Here is an 18,824-nt window from a genome sequence, read left to right on the forward strand (position 1 = left end):
CTACCACAAAGGGTGTACCAACAATGGCTGCCAGTAATCAGGTGTGACGTGTGACGACACCCCCGGAACTCAGTGTGACCAATGGCAAACCTTTACGTGTTGACATCTTTTAATTTAAAGTTTCTGGGGTGAAAAATCTATATTAAAATCAGCACAGGGTGAATAAAATATAACTTTAAATCTAAAATGTTAATTTTCTAAATTATCGGTTTTTCATAACACTGCCTTTTTCAAGTATTTTCGGTATTTAATACAATCTTTGAATAAAACAATAATCGGAAGAATTGCTTTAAAAAATGCTTTTAACATCATTATTCCCCTTTCGTACCTAATGGTACATAGAATACTGCATTGGTACACAATTTTTTACATTCTTTTTGTACATTTTTTGTTTCATGAAGCTAAGATTATCCTTAAGTTGCCAGTCCAAGGACCATAAAATATTTAGGCATAAAAACACTCCTTTAAATAAATATTTCTTGTCATCCATGTCGCGAATTAAATCCGAGACCTCTTGCATGGTGGGCAAACGCGCTTCGCAAATCATGAGGCTGACTCATTAAAAATACTATAGTAAATAATAAGGATTGGTCATTGACTTTACTTAATAACCTATGATAATGAGTTAATTTTTGATACAATAAAAAAATACTAACGACACCTACAGAAACATACAGAACGAATATACCTAGGGCCTAGGCCAGTATTATTTATGCACGCGAGTTTCAAAATCATAAAAAGTAATCAAAACATTTAATACAACACAAATATTGAGAAAGACACTAAAAACTTCGTAGCTTCCATGGTTTAGTGGTTAAGACGCTTGACTCAGGCTCGGAAGGTTCCATGTTCGATTCCCGGTGAAAACACAAAAGTAAAAAAAATGTTTTTTCTCAAGACTGTGTGATTTCAACCGAGTTCATTGCTGTTTATCAAATGGTTCGAAATTTCTTATAGAACGCTACATCATATTCGACTCATTTTGTGATTTTTGTTAAAAAACCTTTTTTTTGTTTTTGACGGCAGTATAATAATTGAACGAAGATATGCAAAAACTAGCCAGCCATAGAAAAGTGAAACTGAAATAATAGCACCTTTATGGAAATACTCCACGCAACGTTGGAATGTTTTTGACAAATGATAAACAATGAATACATTTTTTTTTGTACTATAAACAAGAATCTAATTATGTATTTTACCAGTTTAAATGATTTTTAAAGTACCCTTAGATTTTTTGATTTTTTTTTTTCTTAGGTTTTTTGAAAATTGAGAAATGCCGTTTTTGTGATAGACACCATTTTTAGAAATTGATTATTACAGTTTTTTTGTATGAAAGCGGTCTGGCGGTTTTTAGCAGAACAAAATTGACCTTACTGTTCCCGATAAAATAAATATCGAATTTTTTCGAAATTGTGGACTGGCTGCTTTCTGCATAACTACATTCAATTGCGTGTATGAGGGGTTTTTTAGGTATCTTTAAATCCGTTATTGCTTACCGAGAATAATAAATATTTTTTTTTCCATATTCAGAAAAAAATAATTGTTAAACTAATTTGACTTCTTTTTTTTGTTTTTTTTTTTACAGCAAAGATTTTTTTTTTTTTTACAAAACTGGGGATTTTTTTTTGTTTATAGTGGTTTTATTTATTTTCATCACTATTTGTTTGCTAAAAACGTCTCGGATCTCCCGGTGCTTTATTCCATCAACACATATTGACTGAATGGTCCTTTCTAGGGCCATAATCAGAGAAGATGAGAAGAAAGGGCCCAGTAATGGCCCAAATCTGGTACAAGATGCCAGGATAGTAAGGTACCCACCTCTAGGAATGTCACCTGTCAATTAGGTACGCTCCTTCATTCGCTTCGGGTACTTAGGTCCCGAGACTATTGCAACTTAAGCCCCCCGCTGTTCTAACTTCCTTCATATGTCTATGATTTCATTTGCTTATTGATTGGAAATAATGGCATTTGTCTTTCCATAAGTCGATTACGCAAAATTTTGTCATAATAAACAATTAGTAATATTTTTGATTAGTCCAAATTTTTGTGGAAAAGATCTGGATTTTACCCCTTAGATCAAGATTAACATATTATAATGTCACATATTACAACTATGTCACTAGAGATCGAAATCAGTCAGTGATGAATTTGATTTCCTCTTTTCCTCAATCTAATGAAATGCATATTACGTACTTCCTGATTACTTTCTTTCAGTACAAAGATGCAAAATCTACCAGATCTGTCTTCATTGGAGAAACGTAAAACTGAGATGGACTCTATATGCATTTTCAAAATACTTAATGCTATAAGTGATGTCCCATCTCTGTTGCAATCAATTTCTTTTCATGTTCTCAACCATGTCATTAGAAGTCAAAATCTGCTACTTATTAAATCTTTTTTTTTATTTTTTAAAAATAAATATTTTTGTTCTTATAATTTACCCAAATATTTCATTTTGAGGGCCATTTTCAACGAGTTGTAAATAACTCACTATTAGAAAATGGAATCGAGTTGGGATAGAGTGGGATTCGAACCACAGAACCACGGTCCGTGAGTCCGAGACACTAGCCACAGGACCACAACCCGATTAAGAGCAATCTTCTAAGAGCGACTTTTGTTTTTATGCCCAAATGTGCACGACGTGTAGATTGGTCAATTCGCCACAAAACTTGGAATTTTTTGGGATAGATCTTCCGGCTTTTCGTAGATCCCTTCGCCACTAAAACAGTGTGGGATGAAGATGGATTGACATGGTTTAGCTCGAAGTCTTATATGTTTATAGTGTTGATGAACATATTGTATTCCATTATTTGATTGCCCCTGTTTGTCTTTGCTACATAGTTTTATGTTCTTTTTGTTCAGTTTCTTGTAAATATGTTTCTTCATGTAACTGTTGTAATTGGCTTAGGCCGTATGTACAACAAATAAATAAATAATGAAACGTTAATGGAGTTTTTTTATTGAAGGTAATATGAAGACCTTTTATTGGCTGGTCTAAGTGACCAATGTACGCGCTGTGTAACATTAACCATTCTGCCATAACCATGTTTAAACATCCACATTTCTTCTAACTGTTGATTTTTGTTGGTGAATAAAATTTTATATATTGTCCAGGGAGCCCAATGTCTCTGGGTATAAACCTAATAATAATTTTTTGCCGTCCTTTTCCATCAAAAGGAAGTAGTGTTGCTAACGCTTGGCGTTGAAATTGTCAAACGTAGTACCTACCTACTAACGATCCTTTTTTATCTGATTAAATTTGACTAGATTAAATTGAGAGAGCTAATAACCTTTAAATAAGCGGTGCTACAAGCATGATTATGGACTTATCTTTTGGTGACTAATTTAAAAATGATAATGAATGATTTTTAAAATCAAATATTAAGAAGAAAAATTCTTGAGTTTTTATTATTTACTAAAATATTTATATTTCAGACTATTTCCTAAAAGTCTTAAATAACTTGTAATGGAAAAATTGAAATCGAGTTGTGGTGGAGTAGGATTTGAACCTCGGACCTTTCGCCCGTGAGTCCACAATACTACCACGGGACCACAACCCGGTTCATTGTATATATATATATATATATATATATGATGTGATTGAATTTATAAAATCACTATAAAGGACCTAAACTATTGTGATACAAGCAAATATAGTTTTTGCTATCATTCGTGTTCGTAATATGGTAATGAGTATAAATGACAATATCCGACAAAAGTGCTCCATATAATTTGTCAAACTCACAGTGAAAAAATGAAATATAACTACAAATATTGCCTTTTATATGAGTGAAACCGATCGGAAGATCCACGTCAATAAACCAACAAATGACATTGTATAAGCCTGTCATTGGTTAGTTTATTGGCCTGTATCTATGTATGCCTGTATTTTCATATTCCCTCCTCTAAAATGTTTTCATCTTTCTTGTAATATTTTAATCATTATAACTCTCCTGAGGATTAAATACAGTCCTTGTCTACAAACATTTGGACTAACTTAACAAATCGTAAATTAATCTTACATAATAATCTATAGCTGGTTGCTTGTTTTACTAGTAATGACTTGGGACTTAGGATATTGAGATTTTGGTATTATTTATGTTTTCTCTGGATATTCATTGTTTACCTTTAAGACTGAAAAAGCACACATTATGATAAAACTGTAAATACTTTTAAATATCATTATAAAATACATAATTTACTGCCTTAGAACGGGGAAGCTATCCCTAGTTAGGCAGTTTAGATGAACCAACAGCAAAAATAAAAAATATGTATGCTTACTTTTACTACTGAATTAATTTGTTGTATAAATAATTACTTGTATATTGCTGTAATAAAAATGTAAAATAATAAAAATAAAAAAAAATAAAAAAATAAATAAATAATATTGGTTATTTTTAATATACGGTTGTTTGCATGCACCTTCCCAACCGACTTCAGCGCAATTTTCATTGATAGTTTGCACTGTAGATAAGCATTTATAGAAACCACAAGATCTCAGCATCGCCATCGATACATCATAAATTATAAGCCACAAATCGTCCACTTCATCTATGAATTCAGTATTTTCTTTGTTACAACAATCCTTTGAGCGATTCATCCCGCGTACAGGTAGCGTATCATAATAAAACAAACATAAACACACAGTCCCATCTGAGAGGGCATCCATCATTTTTAGGATGTGTTAACAACCCTTACAGACAGCATAACGTAACTCTTAAGGATCGTAAACTGAGATATTCTTGTCGCAGTCATAAACCTCACAGGTGGTTCGTCTGTTGAAACGTTCTTCTGGTAAAAGTACCCAATCAGAAAATATTTGTTTAAGATATTGTTGGTGTAATCTTGCTATTTCTTCGCTTATCCGCACTTTAGGGCACTTAACATGATATTTTTGAAGTTTTTAGTACTAACATTATGTACCTACTTCCTTTTTAAAGAAGTTAGCTTCACCTCATATGACATATTTATGGCACACAAACTTGAACACAATTTAAACACACAAACTGCAACGCGTATTTATCAATAAACGTTCTTAAATAATTGTATACATATACCTAACTACTTACCGACTTTTTTGTGTCCACAGGTTACAATTTACTTATTTGTCAGGATATTAATTACACTATCATGCAAATCCTTCTGTACACCTTCATATTATTTGCATGAAAATATAAAACCAACGTGCTGATAGGACACGGCACACAGTATAATTTACATGTTGGTGTATAATGTAATATATCTACAATGCTAAAAATAATTTAGTTAAAACCCTGCTCTATGGAATGCTGTTGACTTTTGTTTTTTTTTTATTAAGAACATTTTGGTTGGAAATAATTGATTTCTACGGCATTACTTACCAAAATGTGAACTCTTAAAGACGGTGGTAAATAATTCCTTTGCGTGCGGTGATAAAAAATCGTGTTACCCACAAGCAAAATACGGAATTTTCTTAAGTTCAGAGATTTGAAAAAAAATATAAACATATGGACTTTGATATTTTTTTTCCATAATTTATAAAAATTAACATGCAATTTAGCCCTGTTATAGCCAAATAAATTAAAAATCATAAATACGTGCGTTCCTCATCACTGTCAATAACCAACTGAATCTGTTGTACACAAACACTGGCCGCAGAACAGCATCTCTGTCTTCCTTGTTATGAGTTCTATCTTCGTGCTCTCTCTTATACAGATTTATCGCTTTGTTGGCATTATATTCATTCTTCGCATATCATGGATAAATATTGTTTGTATTAATCCAGAATTGTTATACAAATTTTACTTTCCAAATCCAGTGAGAAAATATCCATTTGAAGATTAACAAAAATCAATTTCATCATTAAAAAAAATATGAGAGATATATCAAGTCTTGTATCGTATTTCGACTAGTGTGACATCATAGCCACACAAGATTTAATGCCGTCGAATGGCCGAGACGAATATTTATAAAATAAATAACTGTAGAAATAAAATATTTACAACAAAATGATTCTTTTTAAGAAAATCTAAAAACGTGATTCGAAGAAAATTGTTTAAACAATTTTAGTTTTTATAAAACTATTAATTAACCTAAAATTTTAGAAAAATACTACAAATTTCGTTTAAATCAAAATGGATTTATTTATTATTTTAAACAAAAACTAAGGTTTTTTCTTCACAAAATTTCCCGTTTAATTCATTATTTTTATTTGTTTATTTATTTTGTTAAACATAGAGCCAACAATGATTAAATTACAAAATAAAGATAGGGTTGAAAGACATACCAGCAAAGTTTCTCAATAATAATCATACATAATTGAATTATGGTACATTCTTGCGTTTTTTTGTTGGTTTTCTAAAATTATGAGTTAATATTTTTTTTGAGCGAAACTCTTTGTTTTGAAGATTTTCTTTGTTTACAATGAGTAAGTACTTTAATTAAGTCATTTAGCATCGACTTTACCCTTTTGTGTTTTTTCTCGAGATTATTCTTTGAGCTCTGTATTTGAGGAGCTCTGTATTTGAGGAGCTCTGTATTTGTAGTATGATGAATTTGATTCAAATTTGTCGTAGTTTGATAGGATTTGTATTTATATAAAAGTAAGTGTTCAGGTGTGTGTATGCGTGTGCATATTTAAAAAGCAAATGGGAGTGTATCACAGCCGGGTAGAACGAGTCAATGAAAAAAAAAAATTTAACAAGAACGATACCGGAATGAGTGTTGTGTATAGTAAGTGCCTCAGACTAGCAGACGGAATAAACATTTATTTTTTGTCACGCAAAAGGGGACATTAAAATTAGTGTTTGAGAGTAAGTTTAAAGAGTCTACTTTATTATTTAATAATTTACATAAATAGCATAATTCAGATATAGTGCGTCTATTTTCAAGGGTAACAAATTCATGTTGTTCAGTAGATTGGCTTTAGGTGCAAGGCGTTTTATTGTTTTAATAATATAGGTTATTGGTATTTGAAAAATTTCCGTTTAACATTTTTAATTCTTTTAATGTACGTTATGTATTGTGGGCTCCTCCGAATGATGCAAACTCCAAATTCCGAATGAATATCTAATAATGTATAAAATGATATCTTTAATTGAAAAAAATATATAAATACTTCGATAATTTGTCTTTATATTTATGCTATGTTATTGAATGAGTGCCAATGTTTGTGAATTTTAATTTAGTCGAAATTTCAAGCGGCACAATCTGCAGGTCGAAATACAATAATGTTCATGTTATAAAAAACTTTTCAGTTTATTTTCCATCAGAAATACCTTAGAAAACGATTGTTTTTACTATAACAATTTTTTTTATAGCGCGATTTTGAAAAAAAAATGGCAAAACCATATTTTTTTGCTTTTTATCAGACTACATCCTTAATTTTCCCAAAAGAGCTTTGTAGTCAAATCCGTTTAGGCCTCTTGTGAATAAAGAACAGTATCGATTAACACATCAACAAATAATAAAGCATTGTAAATCTTCTACACCGCTTTCATTTCATCCAGTCTTGAATGGTCCAAATACTTCAGCGATTCAAGAACAATAAACGCGAACAACAAAAAAACTCCTAAAGACCACATAAAACGACCGTCCGCCATTGTCCGGCCATGTTGGGACCTCTCCAAGGGTCCCGAGGAAATTCGATTGTTATGTATGTTATTTTCCAAACTAATTCTAACAGTTGGATACGTGTTGCTGGATGCAGATTGGACCCACAGCGAAGAGTGTGAAATCGGGACATGAACGAATGGAGATGGGAGACACCTGGGAAGAAAGAATGTCGGGTCTCGTAAATTTACACGTCAACAGCTGCTGTGGAGACCTGGACCCCGATCCACGTGGAGGTACCATACAGACACCACAGAGAAAAAAGGAAGTCATAAAGACCTTTCTTTCAAGTGTTGAATGAGCTGTTGAAACCTTAACCTACCTAATAATACCCCGACTACAAAAAGGTCTTTTCACCAACAACAAATGTTGATTCTGACACGTATAAGATGTAATATTTTTTTTTCGTTCGTAAACTGGATTTTTTCACAATCAAAAAGTTCAGTGCAATGGGCAATGGGATATTAAAAATGTTGTCTTAATTATTAAAAATAATTTTGATAAAAATGAACTACTTTGAACGACGTCACTAGTTCTCTGAAATCAACCAATCACAGAGTGTTGTGATACAGTTTCAGTTATCGGGAAGCTAACCCACCAATCATCATAACTCACCTTAGAGAACGTGTGGCATCACAGGCCGAGTTGTTACTGGATTTTAAAGATACTATGGAAATTTTTAAACGCCAGAAATCCGAATGAATAGTTTTATAAATTTTACTATAAAGTTTGATTGTTTTTAATATGCACTAATCTCATGAATTTAAATAATACTAAATAAATAAATAAAAATGAAAAAACGAGTATGTAAACAATAAATACTAAAATGACTAAGCAAAACGTTGAAACAACCAAAATATTAATCCTATTTATAAACTATTAAAGAGTGTCAAAATTTCTAAGTGCTAGATTTATAAACATCTCAGTAATTTATCTGTCTATGTTTAATACCTACATTTTCTAAAAGGTTTTTTGTAAATCAGTAATGTTTCCAAGAAAGAAGCTTTTCTCCCTTGTAAATAATTAATAGGGATTCTTGCTAAGTCGGACCAGTGGAACTGATTAGTGATTAATATACATCGAGTGTATTTCCGAACAATATAAGGACAATGAGCAGATGGTGACAGGATGCTGGGAGTGATTTTCAAAAACGGTTTTTCATTAGGTCCTTTGTGCGAAGGATTCTAATAAATTAGGCGTGAATTTCCTCGAATGGGTGCTGAATTCCTAAATGATGTAGCAACTTCATGAAGATTAAATGGTGAGTCTTGACTACTCATTTCTTAAAGTAAAATTTACACATTTGTTTATTTATTTTATTATAGTTCATTGTTGTGCACACAGTGCTATATTAGTATAATACAGTGATATTATTACTAAAAAAACATAAACCTAAAACAGCACCAATTACGTACACAACATCACAATATATATAATACAATTTCTGAATATGAGAACAAAATATGACGAGAATATGTATAACACATGACTTCATTTGTGTTGGTATCTCTATAGTTTTGAATAAGGAGTATGGTTTTTACAGTAATTTGTGTAAAATGTGGTGCTTGTTTCTACAAGTATTTTTTTTCTAAAAGACGCTAAATGTTATTAAAAGAGGCTCAATATGAAAATTTAAATATTATTATTGTCAATAAAACTCCTCGGCCTCGTGGTGTAATGGTCAGCGCGTTAGCCTGCCATGCAAGAGGTTTCGGGTTCATTCCCGACTAATTGATATGAAATATTTATTTAAAAGGGTGTTTCCTCACCAGAATATTTCATAGTCCATGGACTTGTAGCTGAATTGAAAGACAAATCATTAGAGTGGGCCGGTGATGCATGAAGTTTTTTTATCTTTTTAGACATCAAAGTGAAAGGGGTCTTAAAAGTTGCATTTTGGATCACATTGAACGTAAATATTATTTAAAAAATATTCCATACTACTTTTGGCCCTCAACCTAGGTTTAAAGTTTATCACTGTCTGAACATTTTGTTAATTATCTATATTGATAAAATTATTTTTTGTGAGTAAAGATATAACTTAATCACATTACAAATTCGAACATGTTTTAAAACTACCGAAATGCAAAAAAAATTCACTCCGCAGAACTGATGCTGTTTAGTGTCTGGCTAATATTGACGAAAAAAATGGCTCATTAAAACAATGCTACCCATTTATTACAAAACAAAGTGAAACTCACGCCTTTAGATTTTTATTTAGTAAAATTTAACGTACATTATAAAATTCACTTGGACTGATTTTCTTACTTAAATACGAAATAATAGCCGGTTTGGTGCAAAAAATCGACTTTTTTGAAAATTTCCAGCTCTGGTTGAGGGCAGAAGTAGTTTGGATTTTTTTTAAAAGTTTTTTGCATTCCAAGTAATCCAAAAGGGAACTTTTAAGACCCTTTTTATTCTAAAATTCGAGAAAAAAAATATCGCCCCACCCTTACTGGTCGTCTTACCTTCAAATAAGAAAAATGAACAAGATATGCTGCGATTGGTGTACCAATGCAGTGCCCTATGCACCATAAGGTGTTAAAAGAGAATGATAATGATGATGACATGTTAACTTTACTTTGTAATACGGGCCCTGATCTGAGTTCGTGACACTGGCTACGGAACCATTACTTAGTAAATACTTTTAAAAAATGTAATATGCGTTCTCTGTAAAGCTAGGGTTTCCTAGGACAGCGGTGCCCGTATCTTAACGGCCGTAGTGAACGGTGATTCGTTGGACAGCCGATAGTGCTGATAACACCGTTTTCCTAGGAAACCACTCTCTAATCACCGTTTACGACGCCGACGCCGACGCATCACCGTTCACTACGGCCGTTAAGATACGGGCACCGCTGTCCTAGAAAACCCTAACTTAACACATAGTCCGCGCGGGGTTATGATAGAGTTGGCGTTACCTCTCCGCATGATGGGGGCGGCGTGCGGGTTGGCGGCGCGGGACTGCAGCGCGGTGCAGTCCCAGCGGTGGCGCCGCAGCTGGTGACGGCACTCGGCCGTGGCGGCGCGCACGCCCGCCAGCGCGGCGGCGGCGGCCGCGCCCGAGCGCGCGCACACGCGCCGCTGCCCGCGTGCCAGCCCGCTCACCGCTAGGCAGCTCGTCGGCCCAGACCTACGACAAGGAGGAAAACACATTACAAATTAAATATTAGTTATAATAATATAATCTCACTCTAGACTCTTGTCTCAAAATTAGACCTCAGATTTCCTGGGCCGCGATTATAAATGCTGTTTTCATCGGTACATACCCTAACGGTATACTCAACTTCTGTTTTATCTCTTTCTACCTATCGACTTATTATCTCGAATCTAGCCAATGATTGACGCCGAAAATTTAATCCGAGTTCCTTACTTGAATAAAATTAGCTTAGCTTAGCTTAATAAAATTAGCTTTTGTGATAAAAAGTTGCTACATCGAACCAATTTTAAACTAAAACACATCCCACTTCAAGCAAAAAATGTTGGCTTAAACATGATTTTTATGACTTTTGACAATTACCAAGACGTTGTGCTTAACTTTCGCCCGTATTTATCTAACGAGGCATTATAAAGACGGCTCTTTCGACACCTCAATACGTACACTCAGGTAGATAGTAAAATAGATAGAAAAAATATAAAACATAATTTTTTATGGTGGCAACGTTTTTGCGGCTACATGTTCATGTATGTTAATAGGGTTGCATCTAGCTAGTCTAGCTACTGTATATAGCCGTTCGGATTAAAAACCGACAGTTATGTCGGAATTTAATTCGACTTCAATATTTACTCATTTCTCTCCAATATTTTAAATAGGCCTTAAGGAAAAAAACTGGCCACCTCAGAACGATAAAAAACAAATGGTAATAAAAGCAAGAACTACTCGATATAACAACTTTTTTGACAGTTTTCAAAACTTGAAGGTAGGGGGTCGGTATTGTATCTTTGTAATCATTTAGGAGAATTTATCTTCAACCATACCTCATAATGTAGGTATGGCGTCCTTAACTTCGCATTGTAATCACGGCCCTGGCTACCGTAGGTACTCGTCACACATTAAACTGTTTATTTAATGTATCATCCGTTCATTCAAACTATACCCAGAACTCTCCACTTGAACGCTTTTACTCGTAAGTATAATCAAATCTTCCGTTCTATTGACTCCTTTGATTAAAATAAAATGACTTAAAGAATGCGAGCGCTAAGATTATTTATAATAAATGGAAGTCTTTGGTGATATTTCAACTTGTTTTTGTTCGTTAAGGGACTCTTTTTGACAATTCTTACAATATCTTAATCTTACACTGTTACAAATACTTATGCCCTCTATTTTTAAAGTACTAAATTAATACTTTTTCACACACATACTACACACCCGTGGCGAACGGTAATATTTTTATCTGAGAGTTACAAAAAATGTTTATAAATTTGTACCTACATATACGATACACGGTTTTTCAGTGCCAGACAGCGAAACTTTAGAGGAACATTCCACACGGTAAGATTTAAAAATTCCTCATAATTTTTTTCCAAAAAGGCATTTGAAATTCTCCTACCCAGCCGCTTCCCTTGTCCGCGTCTGGTGCGTATTACTTCGCTGGTCAAGTACGTTGTTATCGCATTTTGTTTTTGTCGAGGAGGGGTAGGGGTTTGCGGAAGGGATGCTAGTCCAAGAAATTAAAGATTTACTCCACTTCGAAATCATTAAAAAAAAATCAAGAACTTTTTGGAAAAAAATCACTAGGAATTTTTTTAAAGCTCACCATGAAATGTTCTTTAGAAGTTTCGCGGTCTCGCCCTGAAAAACTGTGTATATACATAAAAGTAATATCGAGTATTAATGTTATTTATGTTCAAAGCATTAACTTTGTGGTCAAACATTTTGATTAATGTTAGTTAATATTAATATTTAACCACTTACCCACTTTTATGCCTACTTCAGGACACTCGGTCGTGAGTGAAGTGAGTGACATGTATAAATTGTATATGTATATAAAGTGTTCAATAAATAAATACATTCAAGTATTTTCTTGAATTTTTTTATGGAAGTCCATTGAAATTTATTTCGGAAATAAAACGATGACGAGTGACGACGGACTTCAAAAATATTAACAACATCAGAACTATTTATTGCTCACTAGTTTGACCCCATCTAGAATACGCTTCTCCTATTTAGTCTCCATTCTACAGGACTCATATTAACCATATTGAGTCTGTCCAACACCGTTTTCTAAGAAAAGTGGCATGGTTGCTCGGATTACAAAGGGGTAATTATACCTATTTTGAAATAGAGCAATCTCTTAATCTGTCTTCATTGGAGAGACGTAGAACTGAGATGGACCTTATATGCATTTAAAAAATATTTAATGTTATAAGTGATGTCCTATCTCTGTTGCTATCAATTTCTTTTCATGTTCCCAACCATGTCACCAGAAGTCAAAATCTTTTATTTATAATATCTTCAAAGAGCAACGTTGGTTTTTATGCCCCAATGTTCAGAATGTGTAGATTAGTCAATTCATCACACGACTTGGAATTCTTTGGGATAGATCTTTCAGCTTTTCGTAGATCTCTTAGCGACTAAACAGTGTGGGATGAAGTTGGATTGGCATGGTTTAGCTCGAAGTCTTAGGTCTTTCGTTTTTATGAATATATTGTATACAATTATTGTTTTGCCCTTGTTTGTCTTTGCTAAATAGTTTTATGTTCTTTTTGTTCAGTTTCTTGCATTTATATTTCTTTATGTAACTGTTGTAATTGGCTTAGGCCGTATATTTAATAAACAAAAAATAAAATAAATAAAAACAGTGCTAAATTATATCCACAAAATTTGGGATAAACAGTGACCGGTTTTATCGCTTCATTTTGATCAGTAAAAATGAAATCTCAAACTGAGGATGGCATTTCAGCACCGGTGGTTCATCCGAGAGTGTAATAAGTAGAATATTGTTCTGAATTACGTCAACATCCAGACAAAAACGTTCACTCCGGCGTTGCTGTACCACATCACACAGTGGTGTACGTTTTTTTTATTTTTATTTATTTACAATTTTAAAAAACCCGTCAGGGTTACATTAGAAATTTTATATTGTCTAGTCATTTTATGTCTCGTCTAGTCTAGTTAGTTCAGTCATCATGTGCTTTTTCAGATTGATTTTAAATTTGTCTCCAGTAAAAGTTTTTAAGTAGTAAGATAAGTCGTTGTAGTGTTTAAATCCATTATGTAGTATTTTTGACTATCCTGTGTTTGTCTTTGCTTTTTCAATATGATAGTGTTGTTGTTGTCTGGTGTTATTTTTGTGTATGTCAGCATTTTTGACTAATATTATGTCGTCGTCTTGTATGTTTCCCAGTGTTATTTTGTGCACAATTTTTAAGGTCTCAATTTAAGTCAAGTAGTTTATGTCAAACTGGTGTGTTTTTTTTGTACAGTTCAGTCGTAGAGGTCAGGTACTAGGTTGTATGTTAGTTTACAATTTTTATTTTGTTGTCTTTGTATTCTTGTTATGTCTGTCTTGTTACCAATTCCCCAGAAGGCGATCATGTAACTCAATTTACTTTTGACATATGCTTCGTACATCATAATTTTTTCCTTCTTGGTATAAAATCTTTAATTTGATTTCATAATAAAGATACCAGCCTCAAAGATGTCACGAAAGCAAAACCGGTCACTGGTTATTCCAAATTTGTGGACTGAAGTATCACTCGTCTATTGTTTCTATCATAGTAAATGTTATACAGTATGTAAAATTTTATTTAAATTAGTAAGTGTGTTATTTTTTACATGTTAACCGTTTTGTTTACAGATAGCAGAAAAATTAAGTTAAGGTTATAATTGATTAAACCTTCAAAATGGCAAACCTTCAGTTGTAATTAATATGCAATAACAGGTATGTACCTGATATATAATTACTAATTGACTCAATCAAATTCATTTCCTGCCAATATAGAGTATCGAATCGTTAAATATACAATACATATTTCAAATACCGGTTCACATTAGCACAAGTCATGTTTTGATGAGAAAAAATGAACGGCTAAAATGAAGGTGTAAGCCTTAATCCGTCTTTATAAAGCATTTAAAAATTAATCTTTTCTTAAAGCTTGTTAAAAAGAAATTAAAACACACTCTACACCAAAATGCTCGTATCTCGGACTAAAGTTTTTTTGCAAAAATAGATATTATTTTTATTTTCAATAAATGGTCCTGAGAAATTGATCTAATTAAAATAAAAAGAAAAGTTAAATACAAATTATGATTGCAAGATTTTTTTAATGTATAATTAAAAATGTGCAATAATAATACTTAATGCTTTAAGTGATGTCCCATCTCTGTTGCAATCAGTTTCTATTCATGTTCCCAACCGTGTCAAAATCTGCTATTTATAAAATCTTCTAAGAGCAACTTTGGTTTTTATGCCCCAATGTCCAGAATGTGTAGATTAGTCAATTCATCACACGACTTGGAATTTTTAGGGATAGATCTTCCGGCTTTTCGTAGATCTCTTCGCGACTAAACAGTGTGGTATGAAGTTGGATTGGCATGGTTTAGCTCAAAGTTTAAGGTCTTTCGTTTTTTTTAATATATTGTATACAATTACTGTTTTGCCCTTGTTTGTCTTTGCTAAATAGTTTTATGTTCTTTTTGTTCAGTTTCTTGCATTTATGTTTAAACATTACACATAAAATTAGGGCGGGAATTATAAAAATACAACTTTGAATGAAAATAAACAGCAATAACTCCAGGTGCTCAAACACATAGGTTTTTCACATCGGTTAAAAGTCCTTGATCAACACTTAATCTATAATTTTTTTTTGTAATAATAATAATAATAATTATTGTTATGGATAACTTATATAGCGCCATTTTCGTAATATAATACCTCAAGGGCGCTTTACAAAGTGATTATATAAAGATATAAATTTAATTTTAACTTTTTAATTTAAGAAAAATAATGTACTTTTTCATATTACTTTTCCACCACATGCTAAGAATTTATTCAAATGATTTAGAGAACAAGTGGGTTTCAAGTTTCTTCCGAAACATCACTTCACTCTCACAGTTTCGGATTTCTGCTAGAAGTGCAATTTCCGAAGTAATGGAGTGATATGACTGAATTTAGAGATTCCAAAAATAAGTATCGCTGCGGCATTTAGTACAGCCTGTAGGCGAGTCATTTTATTCATTGGTAGACCTGCGTAGATACCATTACAATAATCGACTCTAGACACTACAAACGCAGTTATTAATTGACGGGTGGCATCAACTGGCTAATTTTTGCGTATGCATTTAATCTGTCTCAGCTGGTAAAAGCATGAACTTATCGTTCTACTAATTTGAGCGCCAAGAAAAAGAGTAGTGTCGGTAATTATCGACAAATGCGGCCATTGTAATTGAGCTGCAGGAAGATTATCAAGATTTATAGATATTTAAATAGAGGCTGAGAACCCTCAGGAAAGGTGAATATTTGTTTATTTATGCTAACATATTAACTGACATTCAATACATTTTTGAAAATTGCATTCATGAATAAAGTGCACCCTTGTTGGTGAGGAGAACGAAGTTTGACATTTGCAAAAAGAACTTACATTTGAATGAATTATTTTATGTTTTGGTATTCAACCATAAACAAGTGCTTAGGTACTAGGTACCTACTTAAATTCAATATTTGAATATAAATAATTTTAAGTTTTGGAAGTCAATCAAGTTATATAAACTTTTAATTACACTACATTCTCTATTAAAATGTACTAGGAATATATTTTTTGTAATTGATTTGAAATATTTTTTCGTAAAGCTTTGGCTTTCTTTTACTTTTATTTCTTCATCCAATGAGTAAAAACTCATTGAAAAAAGAAAAGAAAAAAAGACCAAAAAAATTCTGTTTTTCTCCTTATTAATAATACATACTATGATTTTTTGTCATAGTTTTGTATTATTTCATTTATTTGTTCTGTTACATTGATGTTTAACTTTTTTTACACTGGTATCCCGTACCGAGGGAGAAATTGTATATAATAACACTTTTTTTTGTAAAGATAACATTACAATATTTGAGTTTGTCCAAATGTTTGTAGACAAAAGACTTGATTTCACCCTCTCGGGAGTCATTAAGATTATCAAATTACAACAAGGATGGAGAATACCTCAAATAAGGGAATATGGAAGTCTAGGCATTTACAGGGCTAATGACCTGTTATTGGCTGGTTTAAGATAACACTGTTGAATAAATTTGAATTGAGTTGATTTAACCTATTCATTAGATATGAATAAAAATTCCAACAGTTTTATAATAAATTATGATTGTTGTTGCGCGCGACTTGTTCTCTCAATCATTTTAATAAATCTGTAGCTTGTGATAGCAAAATGAATTGTTTAACCTGCTCAAAATACAAATTTTAAGTTAAAATTAAATTCATATTTATACAATCACTTTGTGAAGCGCCCTCGAGGTATTGTATTACAAAAATTACGCTTTATAAGTTATCCACAATAACAATAAATTTGAAAGTCCGATTTATATTTCTCTCACAATTCAGGAGTTCTTTCAGGTGTTTTTTAAAAGGTAAAACGATTCAAAATATTTTCTCCCACAAAAAATTCAGTTTTTTGAACTTAAAAAAATGTTTAATTCTTCTGTCTATTGATTTTAGCGAAACATACAATGTTTTTTTTATGTTACACATACAATTTAAGAGATATGGATATTTAAACATCGGCAGAATTATAAATGATACGCCAGGCAATGATAGGTTATATACTATAAGCCCTGTAAATAAATGCCCTTTTCTATAATGTATTCTCAAAAAATGTATCAATGTCTGGAAATATTTATCAAGGAATGTAATATCATTAAAGCGTTTATTTTATTTTGATGATATTTTTTGTACTTTCGTATAAAACATTTTCGATGTTGGACAAACTCACCGCTTAAACGTCAAATTATCGATCAATTTCTTTATCAAACTAGTTTCCATTTTAAACTCATTTATTAAGCGCTTCTCGGGGGCTATTGGTTTTTTATTATAATTATTTGTGTTGATTGAATTGGTCCATTGAGAAACAGAGCACTATCACATTTACTAGAGTGCGAGTCTTTAATTTAATAGTAAACCATTAATTACTTGTTTCTCATGACACCTCCACAATGATAACAGACGTTATGTTATATATCTACGTAAGTGTGAGAATCAATCACACAGTGCCCTTGTTCTAAACATTTTTTACAGTAATTGCATCGATAATTTGAAGGCATTATTTGTCTTATTAGAAAGTTAAGATATTGATAGATTGAGGCTTAAAACTACCAAAAGTGACAAGGGCAAAATAATAGACTGGCTATTCGATCTATTCGAGTTTATTTATTAATAAAATTGAATATTTGTAAATATAGATATATATAAAACAGAATTTATAATTATGTAATATTCTCATGGATATTTATGTGTGTATATGTATGTTCAAATGTATCTATGTATGTATGTGTATATATGTATGTATGGATATGTATGTGTGCATGTACGGGTATATATATATATATATATATGTATTTGGATAAGGATGTGATATGGATATGTTAAGAAAAAATGTTTTTAATCAAATGCTTTGTGCCTATTAAATATGTTCACACTTCTGTTTTAAATTTTGGTACTCCGGTTTTGTATTTATTTTTTATCTTATAATTGCGATATCATTTACTTATTTTTTGCTTTTTTTTACATTTTTCTAAATATTTTTTGGAAACATAAATTATATGTACTTTTTTCGCTCCTTATATTTAAGTAAGTAGTAATTATACAACTATGTAGTGTGATCATATGATTTAATGTAAAGGATCTTTACCGACAAGCCAAAATTGGCTTGGTGAGTCCTATAATTTTTTATGTTTTAAAAAATAATAAAAATGTAATATTGTATGTAAATAAAAAAATAAAAAAAGGCAATTTTTAAACAAAACAGGATATAATAAAATACACAGTATTGTATTCATTATGACTAAAACATTGACAAAAATTTCAGCCAATTATTTCATTCAGTCGATTCATTACACTTGTACACCAGTTCTTTTAATGTTTTAAGAAAATCAATCCGTAATTCGATAACAACAGAATTAAAACTCCTTAACATACCATATCATAATTATTTTTAAGTTAACGAAAAATCACAAATTCTTGTAGGTGCATTGCTGTTATATTATATTGAAAATATTGTAGGTATTTCATAAGATCTCAAATCTAAT

General features: G+C 31.9%; 1 protein-coding gene across 1 annotated transcript in view; it reads right to left on the minus strand.

Annotated features, from left to right (window-relative positions):
- LOC148284521 (protein Wnt-10a-like) overlaps positions 1 to 11,570 on the minus strand; it is a 52,845-nt gene extending 41,275 nt beyond the window's left edge. Inside the window, exons 1-2 of the mRNA XM_088238889.1 lie at positions 11,566 to 11,570; positions 10,509 to 10,720 (exon numbers count right to left, since the gene is read on the minus strand). Of these exons, the coding sequence (XP_088095015.1) occupies positions 10,509 to 10,720; positions 11,566 to 11,570 (217 nt within the window). The remainder of the gene's footprint in view (positions 1 to 10,508; positions 10,721 to 11,565) is intronic.
- Between the last annotated feature and the right edge of the window lie 7,254 nt (positions 11,571 to 18,824).

Source organism: Micrasema longulum, unplaced genomic scaffold, assembly GCF_059751315.1.
Source record: "Micrasema longulum isolate JH-2025_06_02 unplaced genomic scaffold, ASM5975131v1 h1tg000113l, whole genome shotgun sequence".
Lineage (NCBI taxonomy): Eukaryota > Metazoa > Arthropoda > Insecta > Trichoptera > Brachycentridae > Micrasema > Micrasema longulum.